The sequence below is a fragment of the Candida jiufengensis genome (genome assembly GCF_024610255.1).
Source record: "Candida jiufengensis strain CBS 10846 chromosome Unknown scaffold1, whole genome shotgun sequence".
Classification (NCBI taxonomy): domain Eukaryota; kingdom Fungi; phylum Ascomycota; class Pichiomycetes; order Serinales; family Debaryomycetaceae; genus Lodderomyces; species Lodderomyces jiufengensis.
This window is the reverse complement of record NW_026261562.1, coordinates 2,610,390-2,637,845: the sequence shown is the minus strand read 5'-3', so window position 1 is coordinate 2,637,845 and position 27,456 is coordinate 2,610,390. Positions and strand designations below refer to the sequence as shown.

Sequence of the window (27,456 nt, the reverse complement as noted above, 5' to 3'; positions counted from 1 at the left end):
TTTTATGATTAGATTAATGTTGAACTTGTATATAGATAATTTAACTTTATGGTGCTATTTATTTTTTTGCTTTTTTAAAAGTTGTTGTAGGAGTTGTATCTTTTAATGATCTTTTATTATTTCCATTACTTGAACCATTTAATTTAGCTTGTTGTTCAGGATTTATTTCTTTTGTAACACTTAACAATAAAGTTTGACATCTTCTTGATAATTCAATTAAATTTCTACTTTGTAAAAAAAAATCAAATTGAAATAATGGTGAATCTCTTATAGCATCTTTTATACTTTCATAAATTCCTGGTGAATCAATTCCAAATCTATATAATTGAACCAATAAAAATCTATCTTCTTCTTCTGAATAAACTTTTTTACTATTTGATGATGGAGGATATTTTAATTTTAATTCTAATAAAGGATATTTATATTGAGAAATTTTTCTTCTTAAAGCTTCTTTTTGTAATTTTAATTTTATAATTTTATCTTCACCTTGTTCAATTTGAGCAATATATTTTTCAAATCCTTCAATTTCTTCATAATTTAACCAAAATGCTTTAGCATATTCTCTTACTTCATCTTCTGTCTTTTCTGGAAATTTTAATTTAATTAATGGTATTGAATTTCTACCATATTTAACACATTCTGCTATAAAATTATAAAAATCTTTTCTATTCCAATTACCATAACCTTGTTTCATTAATTCTGTTTTTAAAATTTTTTCTTCTTCAGTTAATGGTCTTGAATTGTTAATTTCTTCTTGTTCTAATTTTTGTTCTAATTCTCTTTCTTTTTCAGTTGATGAATCACCAGATTTTAATGGGACTTGATAATTTATTTGTTTCTTGTAATAATTTTTTTCTAATTCATATAATTCCAAAACTTTTGCTGGATAAAATTGATGATCATATAAATTTAATTGTTTTGGAGGTTTTGGACCTGATTTGTTAATTGTTGGTTGAGCTCTATTACCAGTATTTAAAACATCTCTATAATATGTATCAATTGAATAATTTTCTTTACGTTCTCTTTTACCAGGGTTAATCCATGCATGACCAATATTAGTTATAGCTGTTGGTTCTTTTCTTTTGAAATTTTCACCATTCCAATCATAAACACTTTCATCATTACTGAAATTTTGTAATGCATTAAGATTTAATTTTGAGTATTTATCATTTAATTCTTGAGTTTTTTCTTCTGATCTTTTAAGTATATCTTCAATATCAATATCATTTGATTCATCTGATTCTCCACCTTCGTTTTTAAAAATATCAACAGCTCCATGTTGAATCATATCTAATAATTCATTTTTATTTGCTGCTTTACCACTTTGTTGACCATCTAATCCATTCGAGTTACGTCCTTGTTGTATAACTAATTGATCTAATCTTAATTTTTGTGCTGCTCTTTCAAGAACTTTTTCTTCAATTGCATTTTCAGTTATAAATCTAAATACTTTAACTTGTTTTGTTTGACCAATTCTATGAGCTCTATCCATTGCTTGTAAATCAGCTTGTGGATTCCAATCTGAATCAAATAAAATAACAACATCCGCAGAAGTCAAATTTATACCCAATCCTCCAGCTCTTGTAGTTAATAAAAATACAAATTTTTCACTTCCTGGAGCATTATATTCATCAATGGCATTGATTCTATCACTATGTTCAGTTTGACCGTCTATTCTACAGTAAGGATATTCCCTGAAATAACAATAATCTTCTAGTATATCCAACATTCTACTCATTTGTGAAAAGATTAATACTCTTGAACCTTCAGATCTAAATTTTTTTAATAATTGATCCAATATAATCATTTTTTGAGCATTGAAAACTAAATGTTCATCAGTTGTATATGGAGGGCCAGGTTCAACACCGTCAAATAAATAAGGATGATTACAACATTTTCTCAATTGCATAACTATATTTAATAATCTTGTTTTTGATTCTTTCTTGTTTGCTCCATTAACTGCATCAATATCCTTTTCCAAGATTTTTTGATATAAATTTTTTTGCATTGGACTCATTTTGGTGTATATATTTAATTCTTTTTTTGGTAATAATGATTTTTCAACATCTGCTTTAATTCTTCTTAACAAGAAAGGTTTTAAAACTTTATGCAATTGTGATATAACTTTATCTTCTTCATCAGTAGATTCACTTTGTGAAAACCATTCATCAAATGATTCATTATCTGCAAAAACATCAGGTAAAATAAAATTAAGTAAAGCCCATAATTCTCTTAAATTATTTTGTAATGGAGTACCAGTAATTAATAATCTATTTTTGGAATGAAACATACGTATTATTTGTGAAAGTAAACTTTCTTCATTTTTAATTCTATGAGCTTCATCTATAACAATATATTCCCAATCAAATTTTTTAAAAGTTGCTTTTTCTCTTATAACAATTTCATATGAAGCAATAACAACATCAAAGTTACAAGTTAATATTCTATTTTTAATTAAATTTGCTCTTTCTTCTTTATCACCTTGTAATACCAAAACGTTGATATCTGGGATCCATCTATTAAATTCCCTTTGCCAATTATCCAATGTAGATTTTGGTGCAACAACTAAATGAGGTCCATTAATTTTATGTATGAATCTTAAATAACCCAAAAATGCAATTGTTTGAAGGGTTTTACCCAAACCCATTTCATCTGCCAAAATTCCAGACAAATTATTTTCATATAATGATACTAACCAATTTAATCCTTGAATTTGATATGGTCTTAAAGTACCATTTACATAACCAGGACTTTCAAAAAATTCAAATGGTTGTTTTGCTATTTCTTGTTCATTTAACAATTCGGCATCTTCTTCTTTTTCTGTTTTTCTTCTTCTTATTGATTCATTTGTTTGAGATTTGGATTTTGAGGATTTGGAATTTATATCATCAACAATTCTTCTGAATAAGGGATCTTTACTTGCTTTTGCTTCTATAAAATGACTGAATAAACTAGTTAATCCTAAAAGATAGCTGAATCTGTTGGATGTTTTTTCTATATCAACTTGTTGCTTTTCTGATTTAGTGAAATATTTATCTGGATTATTGGTAAACTTGATTTGATCTCTATCTTTTAAAATTTCTTCAATATCAATAGTAGGAGTCTAAACAAAGTTAGTAGTTGCAGTTATAATTCGATGGTTTCGATAGTACATACCTCCTCTTTAGAAGTCATTTGATAGTGGTGGTTGATATTAGTAACTAAATTATTTGTGTAAAGTTTGTTTTTTTGTATGAAAAATAAATTTATATGTTGATGTTTAGACGTGTTGAAACAATAATGAAACAATGAATTGCAACACATAAAATATTTCAAGAATTGTTTCAACAAGAATCAACTACGCGTACTTTATTCAGTTAGCGTACCTCTTTGAGTATGCCTCCAAATATATGCTTTGAGTGTTTAGTTTCACACTGTTAAAGCATATATTGAAGAGCCGCACACTTAGCTTAAAAAGGAATCTATGATTTGTTTGAAAATTGGTTTGGTTGTCAAACTTTCACTGATAGGAAGTTATTTTGAACAGTCCTAAGTGGTAAGTTAAGTCTCTTAAACCAGAAAAAGTATATATTTCGATAATTGGGTGAAGACGAGAGACCAGAATCGTTTTAGTTAGGACAAAAGTAAGTACATAAAAATTAAACATCAATAACACAACAAAATGATAAACCATCATAAGGAATATTGTAGTGAAACTTAGACAAGTCCAACAATTGTACCCCATAACCTGGTACAAAATGACCTTGTTCCCAATCTTTTCAAGGAGAGGTCTACTTCTGATACAACGGCTCTCGAATATTACCTTCAGGTTGAAAAATTTGTGATGCAAGTACACTTTCTTGATGGTTGTTTAGTACTTGCACCTTTCAAATCCATATCATAGTATAAATAAAATCTTTACGAAAATCAAAAGTATTATGAAACATTGTATCACCTTCAATTGTAAATTTTTCCAAACTAGAAATAAATGGATCTACTTCATATTTACTATCCTTGTGAATGATAAATGGTTTTATATCTAATTTTCATTATCTATTTTTTGGTTAAATTCAAATCAAACCTGGTTTCTGAAAGTGTGACGAACTTGATAAAGCAATTGATTCAATCAATAGAATATTCAATATGATTAAGATATTTATCATTGGTATAACGTTTGGCTTTAGTCGAGTCAACTAGGAAAGACTACAGTTTGTACTCATTATTTTCAATCATACAAATTTAGATAAGACTTGTAAAAAGCACAATGGTTTAGATAAATCGCAAAATTAATCTTGATAATCCGATTTTGAAGGGTTGTTAATGAACTTTTATATTTTATATTTTCTATTTTCTATTTACTCTAATTCTAACTTTTAATTTATAACCCAAACTTTTTACAACCAATTTAAAAACACTCAACCTTAGAATTGAAAATCAAGCAAAAACCATTCTCATAAGAGACTGATAATAATGAAATAAAAAAACGCCCCAAAACTCAAATTTTTCTTCTTTTGGCAGCTTTTTTGTCACCACTACCTCCATCAACATAATCGGGATCATTATCAACATTTGAACTTCTTTTAGTAGCACGAACTAATTGTGGTGGACGATGAATTAATTTACTATGTCTTGTTAATGAATCAGATCTATAAAATGCTTTACCACAATTAGGTTTTTCACAAACAAATAATTCATTTCTAAGTTCATTACCATATTGAGATTCTAAATCTTGACAAACCCTATTATGATCAAGATGTTCATGATGAATATGGTGTCTTAAATCAGTTCTCTTCTTAACACCAATAAGATTGATTGGACATTCAATAACTGGACATCTATGTTCACGTTTTTTTAAAAATTTAGAACCTTGAGCAAAATTGAAACTTGAAATTAAATCATAATAATTTCCTGCATTTTGAGAATATAATGTTCCATTTAAATCTGATTCAACTACTTTTGTATCCTTGAGAATTGATTCTGAAAATTTTAAAAATAATTCGATTTTAAAATTATTGAATAAAGTTCTATCAATTGAAATAGTTCTTTGAGGATTTTGAACTGGTGATTGTAATTTAATTGATGATCCTACTGATGATGGTAATTCTACTCTAGTGATTTTTGTTGGTGTTTCAGTTTTATTTTCATTTGTTGGTGATTGTTGAGTTGAGCTTGAAATTTTAATTGGTGATCTTAATTGACTATTTGTTGGTGGCTTTGAATAAGTATATTCATGGGATACTAAACTACCTTTATATGAATTAAGTGCTGAGGCTTTGGTTCTTAAAGGAGATAAACATTGTTTTGGAGTTGTTGAGATTGAAGTAGATGGAGTTGAAAATGATTCATTATCAAATATTTCTTTAAGTTCGTCAATACTATCTTTCTTAGGTAATGAAGTTGAAACATCTTTGATAATTTTACTTTGTGAAGTAATTGATACTTCAAAACTTCTTGGAATTGAATAGTCATCTTGAGTATTATAAATTATTGGAATCGGAACATACGATGGATTTTTAGCTTCGATACTTTGATCCAAAAGATTTTGTAAATTCGAGACAGTATTTGTTTCATTTGGTGTGAAAAAATCATAATATATTGGTGAACTGAAACTATCTTTTAATTTATTTGGTGATGATTTTGAAAAGTATTCATCAAAATTTTCTTTTGGAGTTACAAATTCTGGTGAATCACATAATGAAAATGAATCTGTAAGTGGTGGACTTTTCAAAATGTTTGATCCTGTTGGTGTATTTGGTAATTTTGCTCCAACTAATTCTATTGATCCAACAATATCACTCATATTTTTGACAAATGAAATTGAATATGATACATGATCTGTGAAATACATATTTATGAACTTTTCTACTCAATATATATTAATCATAACCACTAAATTTTGAAAATTTTTCAGGGGAAATATCCTCAATTAACAATTTGAATGACATACTGGTGACCTAATTTATTGAGTACAAAACCTAGAATTCTAATAATGTTGGCGAAAAAATGAGCAAAAGTGGGGATTGATTTATTGATTGTTTCATTTTCTGGGGTAATTAATACAATCCATATATAATTATAGTAATTAAAAATGGAATTAAGAAAAAGTGACTCTAATAATTCAATTGGACCACTAGAAGTAAATGTAGAATTAGATTTTATACATACGGAGAACTTTTCAAGGATTTTTCAGAAAAGTTTTGTAGATTAAAATGTTATGTATCATTTTGGTAAATATCTGATTTTTGGGTATTATTTGCATGATATGATTAATAATTTTATGTAGTGGTAGTTGATCTTCAGATGACTGATTTTTGTTAAATAAATTTTTTGAAGACTGGACTTCTATTCATCTTAACCCCATTGATGAAAATTATTTGAACTCCTCAATTATGTTTCAATTTAATGAGTATATTAAGTGAAATATAATAAATTATTTTTTCTTTAAAAATATTACACATATACGGAGAGAAACAAATTTTTAAGCTTAATAAAACTGAGGAGTTAAACCTTAATTCTTTTTCAATTTAGTGTTTCAGGGATATGAATGTTAACTTTGAGGAAGATCAGAATTTAACAAATCAGTGTGATATAATCAGTATCATCTATCCAGCAGATGAATCAGAGATATACATTTGTAAATATTCAACATGAGAAATTTTCAGATCTCGTAACTGTAGCTCGTAAAAATGAAATTGATCCGATGAAGAAATTGAAATCATCAGTTGAAAATTATTTTCCACCGAAGTAAAAAAATTCTCCTATTTGATTAAGGCTTAAATTATTAGGCTATTATGTTTTTTACAAATAAATTACGAAACAGAAATTAATAAAATTAGTGTTTTGTAGATTAGGTAATTAAAATTTTGATCTTGAGTTAATGTAATAAAACTGTATATAAGCTCTTGTGTTTGTGTTTTAATTTAAATCACAAAGTAAACATCCTTACAACAATACTTGAATGCAACTTAGCTGTTGCAAAGTTGCAAACTGTAAGTTATCGTCTAAATCTGGTAATGAAAGCCAGTATCGAGTATTCAAGTATTTTTGGATCGCATTAGAGGCTAATTATGTATTGCTTGAGTATGTTTTTCTATTGCTTTCGAATAGCTAATAATTGTTTTTCTAAATTTTTGTTCTAAGATTGACGCAAAAAATTAGACTTATATCTTGAATTAGTTTGAGGACTTAACTCAAAAGAATTTGGAATTTTACAATAACTAAAATTCTTAGAAGAAATAAGAGTAAATAAGCTCAAGAGAGTATCAAGCTACATATAACAGGCTCGTAATATTGTGTCACTCATTTAAAATATTATTTATTCATCACAAAATATAGCAATCCAATTAAACCATCCAAGAGTACCATCTCTCGAATTTCTTAGGTCCAAGAGCTTCTTCTTCCTCATTATAATAACGATCCACATCCTCTCTCTTATCTACTTCCAAATCAACATCTTTAAGGTTTACCCACTTCCATTTTTTGAAAATTCCTATGGCAAAATACAAAATTGGAAAAAGTGGAAGTAAGATGTAAGCGTCAACGAAATTTCCAGCATCAAATGGTTTGAAATATGACCATCCTTGGATTAAAGCAACTATAATGTTTAAGGTAATACCTGCAATTGGTAAATATGGGTACCAAAGACCTTTATAAAAAATTTCATCTTTTGACTTTCCTTGAGCCTTTAAAGCCATTCTAAATCTAATTTGATAAAAGCAGACGCAGGCATATGTTAAAAAAACACTAACACCGCTTAGATTAACTATATAATTGTAGGCAGCGACTGCTGATTTGGATGTGTTGATTAATGAGATGAGACCAAACAAATTTGAAAAAAGCACAGCAACATAAGGAACTTGAAATCTATTGAGACGTCTGAACACACTAGGCAATAATCCTTCAATCAGCAAATAATAAATAGTACGAGATGAATTGAATATACTTGAATTAGCAGCTGAAATACATGTAACAAGAATGAAAGCATTAATGAGGTGCACTCCACCATTCCATCCAGCTCTAGCTAAAGCAATACTCATAGGACTCTTTAACGATTTTGAAGAAGCACCTAATCTATCATCATTATAAGGAACTGTGATACCATAACTTACAGCAATACCAATATATACAATTAAAATTCTCCAAAAAGTTTGCTTGATAGCTTTTGGAACAGCTTTTTTGGGATTCTTTGTTTCACCAACACAAATAGCAACTATCTCAGTCCCACTATAAAATGTAGAAGCAAATGTCAAACATGAAGCTACTGAACCAAAACCTCGTTTAAATGGACCGGGATCATTCCAGTAATGAAAACCAAATGCTTTTTGTCCTTTAACCCCTCCAGCACAATAAATGATAGAAAATATATAGAAAGCAATTAGACCTACTAATTTGAGGAGAGCTAACCAAAACTCAACTTCCCCAAAGAACTCAATAGGTAATATAGCAATAATATTGAAACCCATCCAAAAGATTAGGATATAACCATATAACGGAACCTCGGGACCCCAGTATTGTAAAATTGAACTAACCGAGTTATACTCATTAGCTAAGACAAAAATCCAAATTAAGAAGTAGTAAATTCCACATACATAACCAAACGATTCACTCACGAAACGCTTTCCAATCGAGATAAACACATTTCCATCTGGATATTGAACACTAAGTTCCGAAATCGATTGCAACATCGTGAAAGCAATAAAACCCATAACACCAAACCCAATAAGTATAGCTGCTGGTCCTTCAGCTAAAGCAGAAGCTGCACCAACCAAAATACCTGGACCAATAATACCCGCTAAAGCAATTAATGAAAGATGTCTATCTTTAAGTCCCTGTTTCAACTTGAATTTATTTTTACCATCTACTGAGTCTCCCAAATTACTTGATGTTTCATCTGTAAAATGACGTGAATTTGCCACCCCCAAACCATCTTTATTGTCTTGACTATTTATGTAACCGTTTTTATAATCATTATCATAATTATTTTCATTGTAGTTGTTATTATTTATCGTATTGCCATAGTTATGAATAACTATATCTTCTTCATTCTTTTCATTGTTGTAAGTCCTTCTATAAGAAGAATTTGTTTCATGAGGCTCTTGAGGCATTATTGAAAAAGTTTAGTTGTTGAAAAATTAAACCAATACTAGATTTCTTGTTAAATAACTATGCCAAAACAGGATCCTTTCTTGAACAACAACTATAATAATACTAAATCTTTAATTATTGTTAAAAAAGAATTTATTATCTTTTTATATCAGTAATTTTTTTATAACAATAACAATTTAAAATCAAATAAAAAAAAAAAAACCCATTTAACCCCCCTTGCAGCAATTTTCAATTTCAATTAATTAGATTAATATTTCTTTTATTATAAATAATATCAAAATCCTTTGTTACTATAACTCTAAAAACATATTATGTTTATTTATCTTATCTTTTCATATATCCATAAATGTGTGTGATATCGTAAAAGCTCATTAGACCTACAAGCCTTGAACATCTTGTTTCGCAATTAGATGGTTATCTATTTGAGAAAAAAATTTAATTAAGATGATATCAACTGTGGCTGTAGTTTAAAAAGGTTATGAAATTTTTGTATTTGGGGAAGTTATAACGCACTAAAGATAAATCTTTATTAAACAATTAAGTTCTAGAATGGGCATTTATGCTATATTTTAAATTGTTAATCGGTTATTTCCATTTTTGAAAGATTTCCATCAAACCCTTAATTTTTCGTAAAACTTTCAATTTATCAATGGAAATGTATCACTGAGCCTTATAGTAGAACAATGTACTTAAAAATATTTTGAACTGATCCCAAGAATTATTAAAACTAATGAGATAGGTCATATTCTTATAACACTTTTAGTTTCAAAGACCATGTGAAAATACATCCGAAATTATATACATTATCACAAAATCAGCCTGATATTGAAAAATACGCTTCGCTTCAATTCACAAGTATTGACGTTAGAATTATTTATAGAATCTAATGTTTTAGTGAATGAAATCAAATGTCACATCCACAGTCAACAAGGTTAGCTTTTAAAATAGACAAATAGCCAAGTATCAAGACTGAAAATTGAAGTTTAGTTTGACTAAACTTATCTTAAACAAACTACATTTGCATTAAATTTTATCTTAAACAAACTATATTTGCATCTTTTTTTTTTTAATACTTTATATGTTGGTTAAGATATTTAAGAAAGCTTTACGAAATGTTGAACTGATATGAAAATATAACACAACGTAGCACTATTGTCGACACTGATTTTGTGTATTGCTAAATGATAGATTATAAGAGGCTTTAACCTCTTCTAAAGTTTGTGAAGTAATTATACAATTATCGACTAATTTTGGTAAATAAAAAAATACTCGTCCGGGTAATATACGTTCATCATTAAATTTATGCCTGAGGCTAGTTATAAGCAAAATTTTTTTTCTGCAATTTATCAACTTCAATTCCAACTTTACTACAACAGTACATATTAACAGAGTATATAGAGTCAAATCAATATATACTTTATTTGAACAACTCATTAACGTAGTATTTAATTCCTTTCGACAATTATATCATTTTGTTAGAGAGCTGGAGAACATGAAAATAAGAGAATAAATTTCTGTCAGATAATTGAAAAAATATATGTCCTGTTTCTGCTTCCGTTTCTTTTTCCAATAGATTCGAGAATTCTGGTGATGGACAAGATAAAGCTTAAGAATGATCATTTTGATTTGATACTTCGAAATTTATTGTTTTTAAGATCGTGTGGAATGCTTTGTATCCATGAGTGGTTTATTAAACTCATTGTTACTTTGTTTAAGAACCTGATCGGCACCACTACATTTCTTACGTGAATATTATATTTCAGCTATATTATTTGTTGTTGTACATTATATTTTCTCTACTACCTAGTTACCAAGTTTCTAATCAGCAAATTCTGGTCTTAAATCTGACCTCCTTGGGGCTTCTAATGGATGTAATTGAGCTAGATATGTAATGGCCCACATTAGATAACACATAGCTAAACCTAATATAACTGATGATCTAAATACTGTTGTATTTTCTTTTGGAGCAAAAACCCATGCTAAACATGATACAGCAATAACAACTATTAATACAGCAACTACTGTGTAACTTTAATTAATGTTAGTATTAACAATTCATTCGTTAAACTGATTGATGACTGAAAATTACATACCCACTCATTAGTCTAATAATTTTATTGTTGAAATTTGTGTGAAAATGGGTTGGTTGTTGATTTGATATTAAATTATTTAGTATATTTTTTTTGCGATAAAAACTCCAACTAATTATCAAAGACTGCAAAATTACATATTAAATTAAAAGATCATTTGAAAAAGAACAATTAATGTCATATCAACAACCTCCACCATTACTACCGCCACAACCTCAACCTCAACTTCCACAACTACCTCAACAAGTTTCCAATTGGTTATATAATGTCATTCAACCACTGTATAAATATAAACAAATAGTATATTCACAAGTGTATCAATTTTTACAATTACATTTAAAGAGAAATTTAAATTTTAAAATTAGGACTCAAGTTCATACTTCTGAAGATACTGGAGAATCAAATTTATTAATTAATTTATTTGGTAATATTTTCATAAATAATGAAATTAGTGTACCTATAGAAATATGGATCCCATTAGATTATCCAAATGAAAGTTGTCCCCTAGTTTATATAATACCAAATCATTCAAAAAATTGGTTTTTAAAACCAAATAATTATGTTGATGCTCAAGGTAAATTCTATCATCCATATTTATCGAATTGGTTTGGACAATGTATGGAAGGTAATGTTGATTTGTTACATTTTCATTTAAATGAATTGATAAATATAATTTATCAAAGTGTTAAATTAGAAGTTCCCATACAGAACAGCGTATCAGTCATACCTTCTAGAGTTTCATCTGTACCTACATCAAACAATATAACACCTCAAACTACGGGTCCTCCATTACCTGCTAAACCTCCAAAATTGCTATCACCTCAAAACACAACCCCTTTGAAGTATCAAAATCCTTTGCCATTACCCCAGGAACAAGTTCAAGTTCAAGCACCATATCCTATGAGAAATTCTCCAACACCATCTCTACAACCAAATTTACAATCACCACAGCATACTCAAGCATATCCGCAACACCAAGCATTTCAACAACATCAACCACATCCAACAGGGCCAGCACCAGCACCAGCAGAGATACCTACACGACCACCTGCTACTATAGACTTAGTAGACAATATAAATCAACTATCAATAGAAGACCCAATAAGAAAGCACTCACTACAAATATTATCTAATCAATTCAATGAAATCTTTACAAATGATTCTATACACCAACAAATTAAGTACATAAATGAGAACGTAGCAAAATCAGATGCACTATTCAACCAATTAAACCATCATTATCAACAAGCTGAACAAAATTCAAACATTTTACAAGATCATATAAATCATCTTTCTACGCAACTAAACAGTTCAACAAATTTGAACCAAGAGTTGAACAAGCTAAACCAACTTAACAATCAATCCAACAACAAGATCCATATAAACTCTAATAGTGGGATCTTGCTAGATGACTTAATTATACCTGATCTGCCATTAGTGAAACAATTGTATGAAATTGTCTCTGACATAAAAGCAATCAAAGACACTATCAATTTAATCAGTGGTAATTTCCTCGACAATAATGAATTCATAAATGATAAAAATAGCGATAATTGTATAAAGATAATGAGAAATTTAGGAAGAGAATTATTTTGGTTGGAATTGATAAAAAATGAAATTGTTAATACAATGAATCTTAAGTAAAGACTGTATATATATATAACTAAATAGGAAATTAATGCGGCTTTCTATATCTTAATTTATTTTAGTGAAAAAAAAAAAACTTTCCAAAGCTCATCATTTTTTGTAGTAGCTAATCTACAATTACAAATAACCAAAAATGTCTACAGAAGATGTTGTAATGAAAGAGGATTTCCAAATCAAACCGGAAACAGTCACTCCGGCCAATAATACATCAGAGTGGCCATTATTGTTAAAAAATTATGACAAATTATTAGTAAGATCAGGTCATTATACTCCAATACCATCAGGTTCATCACCATATAATAGAGATTTAAAATCATACGTATCATCAGGTGTAATAAATTTAGATAAACCATCAAATCCATCATCACATGAAGTTGTAGCATGGATAAAAAGGATTTTAAGAGTTGAAAAAACTGGTCATTCAGGTACTTTAGATCCAAAAGTTACTGGATGTTTAATTGTTTGTATTGACAGAGCAACAAGATTAGTCAAATCTCAACAAGGTGCAGGTAAAGAATATGTTTGTATTGTAAGATTACACGATCAATTAAAAGATCCAAAAGAATTAAATAGAGCTTTAGAAAATTTAACTGGTGCATTATTTCAAAGACCACCATTAATTTCAGCTGTAAAAAGACAATTAAGAGTTAGAACCGTTTATGATTCCAAATTAATTGAATTTGATAACAAAAGAGGATTAGGTGTATTTTGGGCCTCATGTGAAGCAGGTACTTATATGAGAACTTTATGTGTTCATTTAGGTATGTTATTAGGAGTCGGAGGTCATATGCAAGAATTACGTAGAGTTAGATCAGGAGCAATGAGCGAATCAGATAATTTAGTTACATTGCACGATGTATTAGATGCACAATATGTTTATGATAACACAAGAGATGAATCATATTTAAGAAAAATTATTCAACCATTAGAAACTTTGTTGGTAGGTTACAAAAGAATTGTCGTTAAAGATTCAGCAGTTAACTCTGTTTGTTATGGTGCAAAATTAATGATTCCAGGTTTATTAAGATATGAAGATGGTATTGAATTATATGATGAAGTTGTATTAATCACCACAAAGGGAGAAGCCATAGCTATAGGTATAGCACAAATGACAACAGTTGATTTACAAGGTTGCGATCATGGAGTTGTTGCAAAAGTTAAAAGATGTATAATGGAAAGAGATACTTACCCAAGAAGATGGGGTTTAGGACCAGTTGCACAAAAGAAAAAACAAATGAAAGCTGATGGAAAATTAGATAAATATGGTAGAACTAATGAAAATACTCCTGAAAATTGGAAAAAAGAGTATAAAGATTTAGATGAACAACCAGCTCCACCAGTACCAGAATCAAAATTAATTGCACCAACTCCGCAATTACCTAAAAAGACTTTGATAGAAGAAGTTGAAACAACCACCACCACCACCACAGAAGAAGAAAAACCCAAAAAGGAAAAGAAAGATAAGAAAGATAAAAAGGACAAAAAGGATAAAAAGGAAAAGAAAAGAAAAGCTGAAGATGATAGTGAAAAATCAGAAAAAAAGAAAAAATCTAAAAAGGATTAGAAGCTAAATAGCAATATGTATATTATAACTTAAAAAATTACTAGTTTGAAGTTTTAAATTTTTCAACATCCGAATCGTAAATGACATTATTAGTTAAAGTTTCATACTTATTTTCTAAAAGTTCGCAAAATCTTTCTAGTTGTAAATTTATCATTTCAACTTTATCTCTATCACCATTAGCTAAATAACCTTGAATTAAATCTCTTAAAAGAAACACTCTACAGCTATCTGATGATTCTGAAGATGAAATCATCATTTTTCCATGTTTTGTATCAACCTCTAAAGCTTTTGAACTTGGTAAAATTTCCGAACAAGTTTTTAATATTCTTAATTTTTCACCACTATAGGCAGTATATGAATAAGCAATTGAAACTAAAAAATAAATTAAATAAAAATAAGTGTTATCACCAAGTCTGTTCAATATGGATCTAAAATTTTCTTTTGGTGGTTCAACATTATGTAAAATACTCATGATTATATTTATAGTAACTCTTGATATTTCATTTCTTGATATAAAATTTTGGCGGAAAATATCTGAATGTTTGGAAGACTGTAATGCTAAAGCTAAATCATTCCCCATCTGGTTTCTAATAGTTTCATTTATGAGCATTAACTTGTTTGATTTTTGAATTTCCAACATTTGATCAATTTCAAAATCAAGAAGCATGACCAATTGAATTGTACTAAAAATATACAATTCACTGAATCTACCCTGTGGATTACATGGATAACATCCAATACCTGCGTTTAATTGCACCAAAGAAACAGATGGTGATTGATCAATAAGTGTTGTCATATTTCTAACTTTTAAATAATAATATTTTGCTGCTTGAATATCACCTTTTGAATGGTAATAAATTCCAATAATGTAATACATATTTGCATAAAGACTTTTAAAGATTATATATTCTTCTTTTGTGAAAAATTCATTATTAGCAATCATGAATTCATTAATCTGTTGGATTTTCATGTCATTGTTCAAAAAGCTAAACCATTGTTGATAAAATTGAACCAAGTACCTTAAAAATTTTAATTTAATAATTTTTTGTCTTGATGTTTCTATTGTTACATATCTTGATACAACTTCATTATTTCTTAATTCATTTTTAGCTTTTGTTAAACTTTTTAAAGCTTTTTCAAATCCAACCAGTGCTTGTTCCTTTTTACCATGCATAATTGATACTGAAGTAATCAAATAAAATATAATTTTAAATTCTGCAACAGTTAACCAAGGTATTAAGAATTTGATCTCTCCTGACTTGTAATCATCTGGGTCGACTTTAATAGTAAATTTGATTTCACCATGTGGTAACCAATGATTCCATTTTGATTTTTCACACTCCAGAATAACATTCACTAATTGCTTGCCGACTGATTTTGCTTCAGCATATTGATTTAAACTCATGAAAGCCAATAAACGAGTCATCAAAATATATGCTTTGAAAGGATGTTTTGTTTCTTTTGATTCATCAATATTTTTTATTATTTCAATTGCTTTGGCTGGATCACCTCTATGAGTTAGTAAGTTTGCAAGATACAAATTTGCAATTTTTTTAATAGTATGATTCAAAGTTTGCTCTTTTAGGAGTCTTTGCAAATGAATAAAAGCTAAAGAAGTTTCAGTAACCAAAAGATTTCTAATTCTCATTAACTTAAAACATTGACCAAATACATTTGATGGTCTGTCTTGATATTGATCTATTCTTCTTCCAATAAAACTTGAAGCAGCTTGTAAATCAATTTTTTCATATATTTGTATCAACAAAAGATCACAAAAGAATCCTTCTCTTGGTAAATTATCTTTTTTACTAATAACTATTGCTTTATTAATATACTTGTCTGCTAATTCATATGATTCAGTTTCATCAAAATAAATTTTAGCTAATTTAAAATAAGTTGAAATTTTTAATTCTGGCCACATATGTTGATCATATTTTTTCAAAAGGATTAATAAACTTTTAATGGCAGCTTTAATAAATTTTCTATAATTTGTATCAAAATTACAAGTTTTATCTTTAACGATACTTTCATGAGCTAATTTCAAAAAATGATCAGCTTGAGTTGTGAAAAATGCTATTTTTAATTTTGGGTGATGTTTATTTTCTTTTAAGTATTTGAGAATTTCTGTTTCATTGTATAATCTATGGGCTCTGTTTTTCTCAAACCCTGCAAAATCATAATCAGTTTTGCTGGACTCATCTTTTAAGGTTGGAGAAGATGATGAAGCAAGCTTGGGAACTGAAGCAAAAGATGAAGCTGGTGTTGATGTGGATGTTGATGATGATGCTTGAGATTGTGGCTTAGGAATATACGTATCAATTCCTTGACGGTTTGACGGTATTGATGTTGATTCATAAGCTCTTCTACGTTTATAAGATGGTTCTGAAGATTGTATTGATGCGGGACGTTTATATGATTGATTTTGAGCTGGACCTGATGGCAATGAAATCAATGGTTTTGTTGATGCAGTTGTTGCTGCCGAAGCTGACATTATTGGTTTTGTTGGTGCATTAGTAGTAGTTGTGTTTGTTGCTGAAAACATTTCAGTATTTGGGTTTGACGTTGTTGGAATCAATGTTGGAGTCGTCGTATTAGTTGGATTTGTGGTTGTTGTTGTTGCCATAGATGTAGGTATTGCAGCCTTTGGAAATTTTTCGATTGTGATCTTAGGTTTTGAAATTGTAGTTGTAACATCTTTTGAGGTTGCATCAGTTTCTTTTAAGGTCGGAGTTGCTGAAATTGTTGATTCTGCTAATTCTTTGGTGCTTGTTACAACACGTGCTGGTTTTTCTGTTGGGGGAGGAGGAGGAGGAGGTATTTGTGAATCTGATTGTTGTTTTTGAGTTTGACCATTTACTTGACTTTGAGCTTGTCCAATCACTTGACTTTGAGCTTGTCCATTTACTTGACTTTGAGCTTGACCGTTTACTTGTTTTTGAGGATTTGAAATAATTGAAATTTGATCAGGAGTAATAGGTGGAGATTTTAATGAAGACTCAGAAGATAATGAATAAACAGGTATTGGTTTTGGAGGCGATGGGCAATGGATTTGTTGTTGAGTTATTGGTGCCGGTTGTTCTCCAAATAATGGTTGTTTCTGTCCAAATTGAGGTTGTTGTTGTAGAGATGGAGCTTGAGGTGGTGATGAATTTGATATTTTTGATGGATTAGATAAAAATTTTGTTGTTGGTGGTGGTGTTGGAGTTTTGTCATCAATAACGTAAGTTGGTTGTTGATGTGATATACCATTAGATCCATGATTTGGGCTGTTTGAATAACTACTATAATTATATGAAGTGGTCGGTTGTGTTTGAATTGATTTTGATTCTGCTTGTGGATAAATGATACTTGAATGATTCAGTTGATAATTCGCCAAATAGTTTGAGCTTGACGAGTAAGAAGAGTAAGTTTGTTGTTGTTGTTGTTGTTGAGGTGGTTGTTGTTGAATTTGTTTTAATAATTCTAAAGTTGAATTACTTTCTTGTTGGTTTGAAATTTGATCATTTGATGGACCATTAAATTTGCTGTATAATGAATCTATATTATTTTCTAAATCTATATCATGCTGTGGTCTTGATATTGCTGATTTTTTTTTTCGGGCCATTTAGTACTTTTTAATTTGGCATTTGATATATTTGATATTATGGATTTGAATATTAAGGTACGTGAATTTTAATTTTTGGTTGTAAAAAAAATAATAAATTTATCACAAGTAAGTACATAACATAATAAATAATTATTAAATTAAATATAGTTAAGAAAAAATAATATTTTATTGTCTAGATTTATTATGAAAATTTATTAAAGGGTACTACAATTAATAATATGATAGAATACAAAATAATATAAAAATCTAGGATATATATAATAAATATAACAGTTATATAATGAATTAAACAAATAGAATAAACTAAGATATAGCTCTATCAGCTATTATCTGTTTCCATTTTTTGTTTCAACTCCTCCAATTCTTCTTCTAATTTTTGTCGCCTAATTTTTTCTTCAGTTAATTCAATTTCATATTGATCTTGCATTTCACTTACAATTTTTTTAAATTCTTTTCTTAACATGCCATTACTTATGCCATTATTCGTTGTTATTGGTTTATTTAATGAATGTATGGAATTTATATCATCTTCATCACTAATAGTCGAACCAGGATTCGAAGTTGAACTTCCTCTTGTAGAAACTGATTGACCATTTGATAGAAACAATGAGCTATTGGTGATTGATGTAGTAGAATAATTTGGTTCTAAGCTAGGAGAGGTAATTAAATTTGATGATGATGAGCCCATTTTATCAATTTTTAATGATAATAACTCTTTACGTAATTTTGAAATTTCTTTATCTTTTGTCTCTAATGATAATTTTGATGGTGATGTTAATGTTGATGTACTTGAATTTTCCAAATTTTTTAATCTTTCTACTTTATCTAATTTTTTTTTGTATTCTTGTATTGATTTTGAAGTTGATAATTTGGAAAGTTCATATTCTTTTGCTAAATATTCGTATGAAAATCTTAAATCATTAAATGCAGTTTTATAATCTTTTGGTTTATCTTCAGTGGTTGATTTGGAAATTGAGGTATCATTATAAGTATTGGAATCCGGAGAAGGTGATGGAGAATTTAATAAAATAGTGTCAATACATTGTTGAAGCCATATTGATCTTGAATCATTTTCTTCATCGTCTTCATTAGATAATGCAGATGAAGGAGAAGGAAGCAGTATTCCTCTTTGAGCTGCTATACTAGCTATATGTGCAAATACTGAATCAATTAATTTTTGAGAATTATGTAATTTTTTAGGTGATGATAACGTTGATGATGAGATTTTACCGGGAGAATTTGTATGAGAGCTTGAAGGCTTTGAAAATTGGTCTTCCTCTTGACTTCTTTTAATATCTTCAATATATCCTAATAATAAACATGATAAATTATGATTGTTTAATTTCTGTCGTGAGCTTTCCAAATCTTGAGTATTAATGATAAGTTGATTTTGTAATGAAGTCATAGTTTTAATTATTCTATTTAACGTTGATGCTTCTGTATTATTCGTTACAACTTCATTTATGAATTGTTGAGATAATGATATTTTAGATTTTAAATAATTTATAATCTCTTCTTTTTCTTCTATATCATGTTTTAAAAATTGGATATCAGTGATTGATAAAATGGAATTTTTGTTAATATTTGTTGATTCAAATATTGAGTTTTCTATAAGAATTTTTAAATTAAGGTAATTATTGGGGTTCGTTTGGGATAAAAATGAATCCAAACTATATTCATCTTCATTTTCTTCTTCGTCTTCATCTTCAGTTGAAGTTGGAGTTGATGATAGACTTGGTACATTCAATAAAATTTGATTTGAATCTAATTTTCTTTGTAAATGATTGTGGAAAGAATCTTGAAATAAATCTTTAGTATGTTCATATTTTGGTTCATTAATATCTAAATTACTTTCATTATTTTTATTGATGGAATTCCTATATTGTTCTTGTAATTGAAATTTTATAAGATCTGAAGTTGTATTTGTTAAATTATAATTATTTGATGAATCAGTATGACTTTGATTAAAAGGGGAATTTTTCAAAAATAATTCATTATCAATCATTGTATGAGATTGATTAACAGGTATACAAATTCTCTTAAATTTTCATAAATTAAATCTTAAATAAAGTTTATTGAAATCTGAATATTCTTAAATATTTTCTTTCCTGATAATATTAAATGAAATTTGAAAAATCTTTCAACAAGTATGTAATAAAATTAAACTTAGTACTCCTTAAATTGTATCTCCAAATTATAATAAATTTCTTGGTAAATTCAGGTTTAATTATATATAATAATTTAAGACTGAGTTAATCTAAAATAGTTTGATTTTGAAAGGTAGACAATTCAACGATAAATTTGGTTAAAAATAAAATCAAAAATAATAATAATAATTTATTATTTATTTTCTTCTGTGATCAAATTTTTCGTGTAAAAAATTAAATCAAGACGCGTCTAATTAATTTACTGAATAGTGTATACATTCTAACATGAAATAGTTTATAATGTATCTAATTTAGAGAGGTAGATCTTTTTAATATGTCAATTATAACAAGTTATTTGTTTATTTGTTTACATGATCATCTACTACTAACTATTCATTATGTGTTTTAAGTATTGTTGTTTTAATGTTTAAAATCCTAGCAAATAAAGTGTTTTACGAATCAATTCTTATATACAAGAGCATTTAATAAATAAGTATAAAGAACAATCGAGTTCATACATAATCAATTGATAAGCACTGTTGTTGAACCAAACGTGGACACAATAACGTTTCATATCTCACCTGGATTTATTTGACAGTTTGCGTAAAATCTTTAATTTAGTGGTAAATTATATCGTAAAACCTTTTCGCGCATAAAAACGCAAGATTGTAAAATAATAACAACAATATTGTTATTCTCAATAAATACTTAATGTTTGATATTTAAAGCTGCACATGAATGGAAGAAATATTATCACAACCTCCGTTTACCAAAATACCAACTAAGCAAAATGGTAACAATACGATAAGGTTCATAACTTTCAACGTTAATGGTATAAAAACAATTTGTAATTATCATCCATGGAACAAATTCAATAAAGAATTTAATGAAATGTTTTTATCTTTAGGAGGTGATATTATAACGTTACAAGAATTAAAACTAACTGAAAAGACTACTTTGGGAGAAATTAAAAATATTGGCCATTTAAATAATTATAGATCTTTTATATCACTACCTATGAAGAAAAAAGGGTATAGTGGTGTTGGATTATTTATTAAAAAACCTGATAATGATGTCCAAAAACAATATTTAACTGTTATAAGAGCTGAAGAAGGTATATCTGGTTGGTTATGTGATAAAAATGGAGATAAATATAGGGAGCAATCAGATAATATAGGAGGTTACACTGATATTTCTGAATCAATTGGTACGAACTTAGATAGTGAAGGTAGATGTGTAGGTGTTGAATTGATTAATGATTTAGTTGTTTTTGCAGTATATTGTCCAGCAAATTCTCAAGGTGAAATAGAAGGTGAAAATTTCAGATTATTATTTTTATCTCAACTACTAAAGAGATGTGAAAATTTACATAAACAAGGTAAAAAAGTTATTCTAATGGGTGATATCAATGTCAGTTTGGATTTAATTGATAGTGCAGAAGGTATAAACGATAGACTAGCCATAAAAACAATAGAAGATTTGAAAGATGGAGTTGAATTTGAAGAACTAAACTATAAAGAATGTATGGGTTTTAAATTTACAAGACAAGCAAGAGAATTATTAAATAAATATGTTATACAATCAATGATATATCTTTGTCGAGATAACAAGAAAATCAACTACAGTAATGATCAATTTTTTTATGATACAACGAGAGTAATTCAAGGTAGAAGGAAAAAAATGTATACAGTATGGAATACATTAACAAGTTCAAGACAAATAAATTATGGTTCAAGAATTGATTTAATACTATGCAGCTCTCGGAAAATGATTTCAAATATTTCAAATGCTGATATTTTACCATTTATTTTAGGAAGTGATCATTGTCCAGTATTTACAGATTTTGAATTATGGAATGAAGAAGAAGATAGAGATAAAACTGATGCTACTGCAGTAGTTGATGAAGATAAAAAAATAATGTTTGAAGCTAAAAATCATTTTAAATTGAATAAAACGAGGGATATTTCAACGTTATTCGGGAAAAGAAAAAATGTAGAGACTGATTCATCTGATTATTCCACATCAAAAACTTCGTCACCACAACCAGAATCATCTACTTCAAATATAGAAAAAATCGAAAATGAAAATGAAAGAAGTAAAAAAAAATCAAAATTACCAGTTTATAAGAGTAGAAAAACTGAAAATAGTAAAAACCCAACTGGACCATCAAAAAAGTCAATCAATGACTATTTTTCATAGCAGTGTGAAATAGAAACAAATAATAAATAAACGACCTTTTCTTATTATTTTCTTGTTATTATGTAGAGTTTTGTTTTCTGACCTGTTTTCATTATAGCTTACTGAGAATTTAATGTATTGAATGTCAGAATATTCCAAAGGGATATATAGTCTCAAGAAACAAGGGTACCAATACAAAATTTAAGGGGCTTTATTATAAGGTGACTAGAATTGAATTTAATGTAAACAAGAATGCAAATTTTCAGGGAACTTTAACTATCAAATTGCGCCAAAGAATAATTGGTTATATTAAGTTAATTTAACAGTAGCGTTTCTAAACCATTGGAGATCATTAAGTTCGTGTAAGAAGGTAACGCAGAAGATCAAAATTATTAAAAATTTTATGTAATTGCTTTTAATAAAGCTACAAAACTATTGAATATATAAATTATTTGAGTCTATAAATCAATGATAATCACACGCTTTTCTAACAGGCGTTACCGAACAAAACTGGCTCTACTATATGTCTCTACGCCTCAATTGTTATCTCAACTTAGTATAGTTGTAAACAAAGGGTTGAAAGATCTCTATCTCGAAAAGGAGCTGCAAAAAAGAAATGTTAAAAAAAAGATAAAAAAAAAAAAATATCAAAGTATATTGATACAAACTACAGTTTGCGAAATTCAGAGAGAACGGGATATATCGCCTCGAAAGCAGCATATATCTCTTCTCTTTGTTTAGCACCAGTTAGAACAATTTTACCACTCACGAAGATAAGTAAAACAATTTTAGGTTTAACCATTCTATAAATTAGACCAGGAAACAATTCAGGTTCATAAGATGAGAAAGTACCATGACTGAAAGCTAAACCTTCTAATCTAATTGGGAATTTAACATCACAAGAACCAACAATATTTTGAATTTTAAAATCAGTAAATTTAGCATTAAAACCTAATTTTTGAATAATTCTTGCATATTTTCTTGAAGCTAATTTTGAATCATCTTCTGATTTTGCACCGGTAACAACCATTTTCCCACTTGCAAAAATTAATGCTGTAGTTTTTGGATCTCTAATTCTCATAATAACTGCAGCAAAACGTTTTGGATTATATTCTGCATTTCTAGCATGTAATGCAATAGTTTTTAAATCAAGTCGACAATCCAAATTAACTGTTGCAACTATATTTTGTAAAGTTGGCACAATACCTGAAGTTGCTCCATCATCTTCATCTTGTTTTGGTTCTATTATGTCTAAATTTGATGATTCCTTTTTAATAAGTTCTTTATTTTCTTCCTCTAAACCTTTTGGAAATAAAAGTGAATTTGGAGCTGTGAATACTTTTGCTTGAGCAGCAGTATTTGGTAATTTTAATGAATCCATTTTTGGGTTATGTTAATGAATTTGAGTTATGATATTTTTTTTGTGTTATGTTTGATTAATCACAATTATTTTTTGAGATCAATGATATTATAATAATGAAGATATATGATTTATAAAAAAATAATATGAATATGATATGATGTAAAAATGCAATGAAAAAAAAACCCCTTGAAAAGTAATAATTCAAGTGTATATATAATTTTATTTATATTTATAATAATTGTATATTAAAATATATATAAACTTGTTTAAAGTAATGAAATGAAATGAAAAATGTATCAACTAATAATAATAGTACAAAAAGTGATGTTTTAAGATTTGCGCGTTTTAAATTTAAAATTAAATTAATAATTCAAATTTATTTTGTGTATGTAAAAGTAGTGTAAAATATAAAAAAAATAAATAAAAGTGAGTGCAAACTTGCCGAAAAATTGTATCAAAAAAATATTTGAAAAAAAAAAGTGGGAAATTTCAAGTTGCTTTTATACTAATCGACTTTATCCGGGTAATTTTACAAAAATTAGAGAAATTCGCCATCAGACAATTCTGTTTTCATGTACAAAATGGTCATTAATGATCAGTTTTGAAAAATTTGAAAGATCAAATCAAATCTTGATATAATATTTTGGGTATTGAGACCATCCATAAGCCAAAATAGACGACCGATGTGGTATAAATCAACACTTTTCTAATTTCATCATTGGATTTGGACGAAAAAGAAGTTGCTGTTCAAAAAATTTTTTTTGCTCTCTCTCCTTTTTTTATACAATACTAAAATTTAATGTTATGGTGACTCATAAAATAGTCTTTGTTTTTGTGTCATTGCGACACTAATACTTATGATATACATAATCTGTAAAAACCTATTTGTATAAAGGCATTAGCTAGTGAATGTTTCCACAGAGATTCAGAATATTGAACAATTCAAATTGATATGTTTGAACCATTCAAGAAAAAAGCGAGTTTCTTAAAATCCAAAATTATATATTTCCCATTCCAACAAAAGTAGTAAATTTATCTTTCTTTCAATAACTTATTTCTTTTCTCCCTCTTCCTCAATCTTTCAACTTTCTTAGCGTGCATCTTAGCAGCCATCTTTTCATATCTTTCTTTTTCAGCTTTAATTTCTCTTCTTCTTTTTAAATCATCAATTTTTTGCTTTTTTGCTTGATCTTTTTCATCTTTTAATTCCTTAAGTCGTTCTTTATATTGTTGTTCTTGTAATTTTTTCAATTCTCTTTCCTTGTATGAATTTCTTTTACTAACTCCTAAAGTTTTAACTCTGAATGCATCTTTTTTCATTTTCCAATCTTTACCATTGACTCTTGAACCTTCTCCTTTGTCTTTTGATGCTAATGGGTCTAAGTATTTCTTGGGTATTTCATCATACTGTAGATTTGACGTTGAACTCATTATTATATTTATATGCAATGGTGTGTGTTATATGACTTTCAATATGAGAGTTATTTGTATAAAAAATGAGATGCCTATCATATCTTAGGATTATTTATTTTTTCTTTGTAACTATTTTGTCATAGATCTTATCAGTGTCAGAGAAAATTTATTGCGTCAAAAATCAGATTATTTCAAAAAGTTTTAAACTTACCTATTCATCATATACAGTCTGGTGTTTATCGATTACTAAAGAAGCAATCCTTATCCATTTTCTTGACCTTGTATATTTACTAAAACCATCAGTATATCTCGGATGTTCCCAATTACTATCATAATAAACCCAACCATCTGTACCTTTACCTTTATTAAATTCATTATCAACTTTCCAATAATCATCAGTCCATTCCCATTGATAAGCATAAACATCATTCTCAAATATAGGAAATGGGAAATTATCTTGATCTTGTAAAATATTTGGAGCTGGTTGAAACGTATTATTATAACAGAAATTACTTCTTTCACTAGGATATAATAATGTTGACCATCCAATTCCTAACCATCTTCTTTCATTCTCTAAAATTTCAAATACTACCGTTTGTTTTAATTGAGTTGGTGATATCATCTTTTTGCTAAGTGTTTTAAAATTTGACAATGTTGGCAAATTATTTTGTTGATTTCCTGATTCTGTTATTGTTGTGTTGGTGGTGGCAGGACTATTTTGTGGTTGTTCAAATACTTCTGTAAATTCTGTTGAATTGGAGTACTTTGAAACTTTTATATCTAATCCCGTTATATAAACTATTGCTATTCTTAAATATAATGATCTCCATAATAACTGTCTAATTGCATATGAATACGGACTATTAAAAGTGAATATAAATAAACCAACAAACCATAAATATTTTTGGGGAGGTAAAACAGTTTTAACAAGTAACAAATGGATTGGGGTGATCAAAATAGTACCCACGAATAATCTTGTAAAATTTTTGAAAGTAAATGGTAAATGTTTGATTGGTCTTAATATCATTTCACACCTGATTGTTATATTATGTAAGGTATATATCACTTCTTCAATTGTAGGTTTTTCATCATACTTGGAATCATATATTACTGAGCTAATCAGCCATACAATATTTGCGAAAAACACTGCCATTAGAATTGGTATAATAAAATGACTGATTAGACTCCAATACATTACCAAACAAGAATATATTGTCATGATTAAAAAGTTTTTATAATGATCATCATTAGTCCAAGTTATAGTTTCCAAAAACCCATCTATTAGTAATAAATAAGGAAATATTTGAGATAAAGCTGTCACTAATGTTGGTGATTCAATTAGTAGTTTTGTAGTAGAAGATGAAGTTAATAATTTAGTGTCACTTGGTTCAAATAAAGCTCGTAGGTGATGAGCGTATTCAGGCATATCAAAATTGATAATGATTCATGTGATGTAATTGGTTTGATGTAGTAATATAGCTATCAATTGATAAATGAGTTGTTAATATAATACTTCTAAATTATTAAAATATGGAGAAAGATTTAACTATATTTTTTTTTTTCAGAAGACAATTAAAATCTGATAAATTTTAGTGGGGAAATAATCAAACTTGAACAAGTTATTTGAGGTAGAACGACTACGAAACCAACTACTTTCGGCATACACCAGATTTTTGGTGCTAATAACCGGTGCTGATGAGTGAACCATTTAGTGCAGGGAAATCTTGTAGATATTGTTTTATAGTCCAAAACGTAAAGTATTCAAATAACCGAATAATAATGTTATTACTAAATGTATAAGTTTAAGCAATACATCACATTGGTTTGCAATTTATTGCTTGACTGAAGCGATGCCTTGACTCTCTTTATAAATATTACAAAGTTTTTTTTCTTCACTAATTATCTTTCAATTAATCTCTGGATTGATTTCGTATTGAAATTTCGAGCTGACTTCCGTACAAAAAATCGGAATATTTCGCAACAACAGAAAAAAAAGAAGGAAATCGTTGAAGACCTGAATGCTTATACTTCTATTCATGCAAAAACTGTTTATTTGGAATACTTCTTGTTTGAGTAATTATCAATATATCATCGAAGAACTGATAACTGNAAAAAAAAAAAAAAAAATGGCGACTGTCTGTCTGAAGTATATTTGTCTGTCCGACGCAGACACCATATTTTTGTCTGTCTGAAAGAATTTTTTTGTTCTACATTGCATAAAAATTACTATAATTGTTTGAATCAAAAACAAATCAATTACAATTTTCATACATTTTAGCATTATCAACAACTTCAAGATTATTACCAATCGACAATGCATTTATTGAGCCATCTACTTGATTGGCATTTATTGATAAGCATGC

General features: G+C 28.1%; 12 protein-coding genes across 12 annotated transcripts; 3 read left to right on the top strand and 9 right to left on the bottom strand. All coding sequences in view use genetic code 12, as the record gives it.

Annotated features, from left to right (window-relative positions):
- Window positions 1–58: 58 nt before the first annotated feature.
- Window positions 59–3,174, bottom strand: KGF54_004907 (chromatin-remodeling ATPase; the record flags this gene model as incomplete). The annotated part of the gene is made up of 2 exons (XM_051765656.1): window positions 59–3,103; window positions 3,157–3,174. The coding sequence occupies 2 exons, from the start codon at window positions 3,172–3,174 to the stop codon at window positions 59–61; spliced, it is 3,063 nt and encodes a 1,020-aa protein (XP_051618948.1).
- A 1,300-nt stretch (window positions 3,175–4,474) lies between these two features.
- Window positions 4,475–5,779, bottom strand: RME1 (Rme1p; the record flags this gene model as incomplete). The annotated part of the gene is made up of 1 exon (XM_051765655.1): window positions 4,475–5,779. The coding sequence occupies one exon, from the start codon at window positions 5,777–5,779 to the stop codon at window positions 4,475–4,477; it is 1,305 nt and encodes a 434-aa protein (XP_051618947.1).
- A 1,543-nt stretch (window positions 5,780–7,322) lies between these two features.
- On the bottom strand, window positions 7,323–9,083 carry AGP3 (Agp3p; the record flags this gene model as incomplete). The annotated part of the gene is made up of 1 exon (XM_051765654.1): window positions 7,323–9,083. The coding sequence occupies one exon, from the start codon at window positions 9,081–9,083 to the stop codon at window positions 7,323–7,325; it is 1,761 nt and encodes a 586-aa protein (XP_051618946.1).
- A 1,819-nt stretch (window positions 9,084–10,902) lies between these two features.
- On the bottom strand, window positions 10,903–11,185 carry KGF54_004904 (H(+)-transporting V0 sector ATPase subunit e; the record flags this gene model as incomplete). The annotated part of the gene is made up of 2 exons (XM_051765653.1): window positions 10,903–11,113; window positions 11,178–11,185. 2 exons carry the CDS (start codon window positions 11,183–11,185, stop codon window positions 10,903–10,905), a joined length of 219 nt encoding a protein of 72 aa, XP_051618945.1.
- A 163-nt stretch (window positions 11,186–11,348) lies between these two features.
- On the top strand, window positions 11,349–12,818 carry VPS23 (ubiquitin-binding ESCRT-I subunit protein; the record flags this gene model as incomplete). The annotated part of the gene is made up of 1 exon (XM_051765652.1): window positions 11,349–12,818. One exon carries the CDS (start codon window positions 11,349–11,351, stop codon window positions 12,816–12,818), a length of 1,470 nt encoding a protein of 489 aa, XP_051618944.1.
- A 136-nt stretch (window positions 12,819–12,954) lies between these two features.
- On the top strand, window positions 12,955–14,385 carry KGF54_004902 (pseudouridine synthase; the record flags this gene model as incomplete). The annotated part of the gene is made up of 1 exon (XM_051765651.1): window positions 12,955–14,385. The coding sequence occupies one exon, from the start codon at window positions 12,955–12,957 to the stop codon at window positions 14,383–14,385; it is 1,431 nt and encodes a 476-aa protein (XP_051618943.1).
- Window positions 14,386–14,425: 40 nt separating this feature from the next.
- KGF54_004901 (uncharacterized protein) lies at window positions 14,426–17,989 on the bottom strand (the record flags this gene model as incomplete). Its single annotated transcript, XM_051765650.1, has 1 exon — window positions 14,426–17,989. One exon carries the CDS (start codon window positions 17,987–17,989, stop codon window positions 14,426–14,428), a length of 3,564 nt encoding a protein of 1,187 aa, XP_051618942.1.
- A 322-nt stretch (window positions 17,990–18,311) lies between these two features.
- PEA2 (Pea2p) lies at window positions 18,312–19,997 on the bottom strand (the record flags this gene model as incomplete). The annotated part of the gene is made up of 1 exon (XM_051765649.1): window positions 18,312–19,997. The coding sequence occupies one exon, from the start codon at window positions 19,995–19,997 to the stop codon at window positions 18,312–18,314; it is 1,686 nt and encodes a 561-aa protein (XP_051618941.1).
- Window positions 19,998–20,877: 880 nt separating this feature from the next.
- On the top strand, window positions 20,878–22,338 carry APN2 (DNA-(apurinic or apyrimidinic site) lyase; the record flags this gene model as incomplete). The annotated part of the gene is made up of 1 exon (XM_051765646.1): window positions 20,878–22,338. The coding sequence occupies one exon, from the start codon at window positions 20,878–20,880 to the stop codon at window positions 22,336–22,338; it is 1,461 nt and encodes a 486-aa protein (XP_051618940.1).
- A 646-nt stretch (window positions 22,339–22,984) lies between these two features.
- Window positions 22,985–23,698, bottom strand: TBP1 (TATA-binding protein; the record flags this gene model as incomplete). The annotated part of the gene is made up of 1 exon (XM_051765645.1): window positions 22,985–23,698. The coding sequence occupies one exon, from the start codon at window positions 23,696–23,698 to the stop codon at window positions 22,985–22,987; it is 714 nt and encodes a 237-aa protein (XP_051618939.1).
- Window positions 23,699–24,712: 1,014 nt separating this feature from the next.
- On the bottom strand, window positions 24,713–25,111 carry KGF54_004897 (uncharacterized protein; the record flags this gene model as incomplete). Its single annotated transcript, XM_051765644.1, has 1 exon — window positions 24,713–25,111. One exon carries the CDS (start codon window positions 25,109–25,111, stop codon window positions 24,713–24,715), a length of 399 nt encoding a protein of 132 aa, XP_051618938.1.
- A 193-nt stretch (window positions 25,112–25,304) lies between these two features.
- On the bottom strand, window positions 25,305–26,519 carry KGF54_004896 (uncharacterized protein; the record flags this gene model as incomplete). The annotated part of the gene is made up of 1 exon (XM_051765643.1): window positions 25,305–26,519. One exon carries the CDS (start codon window positions 26,517–26,519, stop codon window positions 25,305–25,307), a length of 1,215 nt encoding a protein of 404 aa, XP_051618937.1.
- Between the last annotated feature and the right edge of the window lie 937 nt (window positions 26,520–27,456).